Below are 5,379 nucleotides of genomic sequence, written 5' to 3' on the forward strand. Positions count from 1 at the left end.
CTTTTTATTTCTTTTCTTTTCTTTGAAGCCTCTGTAGTGTTGCTTCAAAATACTGCACTAGCATGAGAAATTTCTCCTAAACACTACACAGCATTTTACTGACAATCATCCTTCCCGATGTTTTGTTTTGTGGATGTAGATGGAAGGCTCCAATTTTGATGCAAGAGCCAAAACCTGTGAACAGAGGAGTGGTTTCCCTCTGATGGCCCTGTGTCCCTTGATTGTGCTCTATTCAGAGAACAGTTATTCAGCCCTACCTGTTTCTGGTGCTGGCTTGCTCTGCCTCTCTTCCTTGCTCCGTGTTACAATTCCAAGTAACGTTTTGGCCCTTTTTACTCATTTACAAAAAGAGATTTCCTGCCTGCAGGGAGAGGAAGTGCTGGCACAGAGCTGTTCATCAGCAGCTCCCAGGTAGAGCAGCGTGGACTCAATTCAGAGCCTTTCTGTATCTTGAGGGCAGCTTTAGGTTATTTCAGCTTGGGAGCAGCCTTACATAGCCCCTTAGTCAGGGGCTGAACATCCCCAGCATTGGTTAAGTGCATGAGTGGGTGGTCTTTCAAGGCAGGCAGGCATTTTAAAAATGCTTGATTGAGATCATTTTGTAAAATTGAGATAATTTTTGGAAATGTTTTGAAGTGGTGCTTCTGCTGAGTGGTTTGAGGTCTCTTTATGGAGGAACTGGAGAAATGCAAGGTGTTGTTTTGCCCATCATCCCTGCAACAAAAGAGGAGGTACTTATGGCTGTATGGGTTTCTTGTTGCACCTACTTTTTCCAGAGTGTGTCCCTTAATACATGCCCTTGTGATGTCATCCCATGCTGTGTCTGTGATTTATTAATCACATAGGAACATAGGCTGGAAAAAGCTGGGCAGCTTTCTCCAGACCTATGGTTTGCCTGTTTGGACCCACACATAGCTGCATGAGATGACACTTGGCTTCAGTCACCCTCTGGCCCTGCAGCAGTTACATCAGAGGACTCTTCCCTCTGCAGTTCCCCCTAGCTGTACAAAATAGCAGGAGGAGGAAGAGATGAGCCCTGGAGATATGATCTCTGTAACTGCCAGGTGTGCCAAAGCTGGGAGAGCTTCCCACGGCCCAAGAGGCAGCTGCAGGCAGGACACACTGCCTAGTGCAATTGCTTTCCAGGACCCAGCAGCCTTGTCATTGTTAGAGCCTTAATTTGCTCAGCAGCTGGGTTGAGCCCAAGAAATCATTACAGGTTGATTTTATTGTTTGCTGTCTCTATTGTTGTAATATGAGCAGGGAATTAAAAATAAATGTGCTGATGTTTGCATAGAGTGTGAGACAGCACATCAGCATAAAGACCAGCACATTACCCCAGACTCCAACTGAACTCTTCAAAATGCAAACCAGGAAGACTGCTGTTTATGAGCCATGCTTCAGTGTCACATTCTGAGTACAATCCATACAGAGAATCTCAGTAGAAGTCAGCTAATGCAGAAGTGGGATGAACTAAAACCACAGTACTTGTTCCATTGCACGATCCTGCATGGAAGAGTGTGCATGGTGCACTCATCACCAACTCTTACACTGAGATGCAAGCAGATGGTAGGTCGAGGGAGTCAGAGGGGGAAGAGTGACAAACAACTCAAGAGAAAGCTGAAAGAAAAACCAAGACCAGTAAAAGGAAGAGAAAACTGGAAAAACCCAGAAAAGAGAAATCGCAGACACATGTTGATGTGGATGGTCATCACTCATAGCCCTGCAGCTCCTGTTCCTCAGTTAGCAGCAACCCTTCCGTGGAGCCACTGCAGTGCTCATAGCTGCCCAAGAGAAATGTGGCAGAAATGATGGGAGGTCTCATGTCATGTTTCAGGGTCTCTTGCACAATTGGCAGCGGTGTCTGTCAGTGGTGAACATCTGTGTGAATACACATGGCTTGAAGATGCCACTGCCTGCAGAAGTGCACCTAACAGTCATGCCCCATGTGGACATGGCAGAGCACCTAGAGAATGGGTTTTGGCAGCCAAGAGAGCCACCATATTCCTTCTCAGTTTTTGTCCTTAGGCATGTCAACTGCTGCATTTGTTAGATCTTGCAAACTGTGATTATGAGGTGTTCTGGTGGATCATTTTTAAGAAACTCCTCTGTCTCAGGCCAGAATCCCCTGATTTCCAGTGAAAAGGCATTCAGTTGAAATGCAAAAGGCATTAAAGAGGGAGCTTTCCCCGTCTGAATTCAGTGGAACTAGAGCTTCAAAATGAAAATTGTGCATTCACAGTGTTCAAGGTATTCACAACTATCACCGTCTATTTTTATTTTGTCAAAATGATGTAGACAAGTCATACAGCAGGAGAATACCAAAACTGTTTAAAAAAAATGAGGGAAGGAGGGGGGTTGGAGGAAGAGGATGAATGGCTTTCTCCAGATAAGTCCCAGGTTAATAAACTGGTTCACCGAAAATCATGGAATCTGTATGGTATGACCTGAGGTCTGTCAATACCTAACACTTTGTAATCTATATGTATCTAAGGCCTTGTTCTTGTTATCTAGGTTGAATATCTAGTGAAAAGAAACTGGCAAATATGGCAAAACAGTCTAATAGGATATTACTCATAGAAGAAGTCCTATAAGCTGTTCTAATTTAACAAGAACAGAGATTTACATAGAGTTTTTCACCATCAGTCCTTAAATGAGCAGAAATAGATGTGTAAGAGTGTCATAGAGAAGAATAACACTGGAGGAAAAATAGCCACTGAAAATCATGTTGTAATGCACTTACACAGTAAGCTCTCCAGCATATTTAATGAATTAGCCGTTAAGTATCTTTGTCTTCCAAACCCCCTCTGTAACAAGGTTTTGGTATTGTATATATTTGATTTCAATTGATTTTTCCTGTAAAATGGACATGACTTCGGTAGCCTCGGATACATTTTGGGATGGAGTATGTGTAAAACCATAGGCATATGGCTCAACTTTTGGAACTTGCTGCCTTTCTTTATGATTATATGACTTTTAAGTGTATGTTTTCCTGACTGGTCCTAGAACATGTTATGTTGCCTGGGAATTTCTTGTCTCTTTGTGCCCCAAAACGGAAATGTTCCTTCAGCATTCTTCTTCACATTGGTCTGGTCTCCAAAGTGTGAAAGGCAGTTGAGATATTTCTAACCCAGCATTTTTTTAATAAGAAAATATTATTGCATCAGGAGGAGTATGCTTACAGTGGACCATAGTGCTTTTTCAGCACATTTGCTGTTGGCAAGCCCCTTCCATTTTTTTTTTTCCTGTTCACTTTGATAGCTGAATCTTATCACAGAATGCAGTGCAATTTCAAGGGAGTCCTGTATGCCCAGAATTCATCTTCTGCCACAGCCTCACCTGCCTACAGAGAAGTTTGCACTGATTAATTACTTGAAGAGTTAGCTAAATTTTAACACTGTGTGTAAGGTGCCATTCCATTGTCATGTTTATACCTCTTTGTGCACTGTCATCAGTTTGGAGAACCTTAATTTTATGGTAGGCATCATTATAAGAAATAATTGATAAGAGGTAGGAAAAGAAGCCAGTGCCTTGATGGAAGCTTACAGGCTGGGCCTTGTTGGAAAACTAAATAATTTCCTTTAAATACTTGAAAATGCAGTGCAGCTAAGGACTGTATGTTTGTGTTTCTTTTGTACCTGAAGACCCCCTACTAATTCCTGATATGCCTTTGCCCATTTGATGAGCAGCAGAGTGCTCACCTTGATGTGAAGGTCTACAGTCTTAATGGATGGCAACATGTACATGTTAGATGCATGCTTATGATTTAAGTTATGAACAACAGACATCTCACCTCTGTCTGCTTATCCCACAACTTTCATAGAATTGTAAGTTTGTGGATTTCTGAAAGGTTTTAGTGAAATGAACATAAACTGATCTTTTAGACCAGGAAAAACATTCCTCCTCAATGAAATGCAGGTGTTTTTCAGGGAAGGTGCAGTTCTTTGAATTCCTAGTCTGCTGGGATTTCTCCTTTCCAGCTTTCTCTGTGTAAGTTTACTTTGATACTGTGTCTGCTGAAAGCTGAGCCATCCTTCGGTCTGCAGCAGCCTCACAGATTCTTGGGTTATGCTAGGAGGAACTTGCTGTAAGCCTGCTTTATTTAATGTATTCAGGACAGATAAATGGGAGCCTCTCCTGATGATACCTAGCTTCCAATTTTTTCTTCCAAAACCTCAGCTAGCTGCAGGCAGCCTGAAGGTTTTCTCCTGTCTTCAGACCTCCAGCTCCCCCTATTTCAGTAGGTTTGCTCTAATCATGGACAACAGTTTGAGCCCACTGAAGAACTGCCAACTCCCATAACCCTGAGGTACTTTCTGTGCTTTGCCTGCACAGAATATGTAACACCAAACTTAAATGTTCTGATTAGATTGAGCAGAAATCAACAGGCCTAACTGATTGGGAGGGCTGGGAGTTACCTAAACATTCTGTTCTGTTTTAAAACAAACATTTTTCTGTTGGCTTTTTTCGAATTCCCAAGGATCTTTGTTTCCAACCACCTTATCTAAACAAATCAAAACAAACTCTGTGCACGCATTGCTTGCTACCACAATAATTGGCTTGTTTTTAACATTTTTTTCTTTTTCTTTCTTTTCTTCTTGACTTTTCCTTTCTGTTAGCTTGAAGAACAGCTTCATCATGTAGGGCAATGAGTTAAGTACTAACAGTATTTAAAATCAATCACAGGGAAGTTTTCTCAAGTTTTTCAGGGCCAAGAGCCTGCACAGCACAGCTCTCATGGACTACAGGCATGGAGCTGTCCTGTGACCCCTTGGGTGTCCACCTGGCATTGGGGAGCATGGAGCAGCTGAAATTGGCTTCAGCAGTGCAGAGTGGCTTCCTGCTTTCTACTGGGAGCTTGGGTCAAGCCAGCTTAAATTACCTCACCTTTACCACAAAGCAGAAACTCAACTGTTTGCTTACCTCTCTGATCAGGGATGCTGAGACAAACAAAGTCTTTCCCTTTGTACGTAGCTTACAACAAATATTAAGTGATTTGTTGTTTCCAATTCGTCTTTTTCTTAAGAAGTAGACACAGAGAAGAACAACAAACATTTACTGTAAATATATGAGAAACATAGCTTCGGTAGTGGCATGCCATATGACCTCTCTAACTTGTTTTTCCAGGCATCATCTTTCCATGACACCTTGTGCTGTCAGCTGATTGGCGTCTGTGACTCTAGCCCTTGTAATTTTGACAAGTTGCTTTATACTTGCTGTGCTAGGAGTTGTAAGCATGGCACATGCTGCTTTGTCTCTGAACTGATAAGGCCCCCGAGCCCCAGTTTTTAGGGCAGTCAAGTTTGAATGCATCTTTTAAGAACTGTTCCCTGTTCAACATGGGAAATAAGAAGGATGCAGAGATTGAAGACAAAAAGC

At 42.3% G+C, this 5,379-nt stretch overlaps 1 protein-coding gene across 1 annotated transcript in view; it reads left to right on the forward strand.

Moving 5' to 3' along the window:
• SLC46A2 (solute carrier family 46 member 2) overlaps window positions 1-2,527 on the forward strand; it is a 10,800-nt gene extending 8,273 nt beyond the window's left edge. Inside the window, exon 4 of the mRNA XM_010726127.3 lies at window positions 2,515-2,527. Coding sequence (XP_010724429.1) covers window positions 2,515-2,527 — 13 coding nt within the window. The remainder of the gene's footprint in view (window positions 1-2,514) is intronic.
• Window positions 2,528-5,379: the final 2,852 nt, after the last annotated feature.

The sequence above is a fragment of the Meleagris gallopavo genome, chromosome Z, assembly GCF_000146605.3.
Source record: "Meleagris gallopavo isolate NT-WF06-2002-E0010 breed Aviagen turkey brand Nicholas breeding stock chromosome Z, Turkey_5.1, whole genome shotgun sequence".
NCBI lineage: Eukaryota > Metazoa > Chordata > Aves > Galliformes > Phasianidae > Meleagris > Meleagris gallopavo.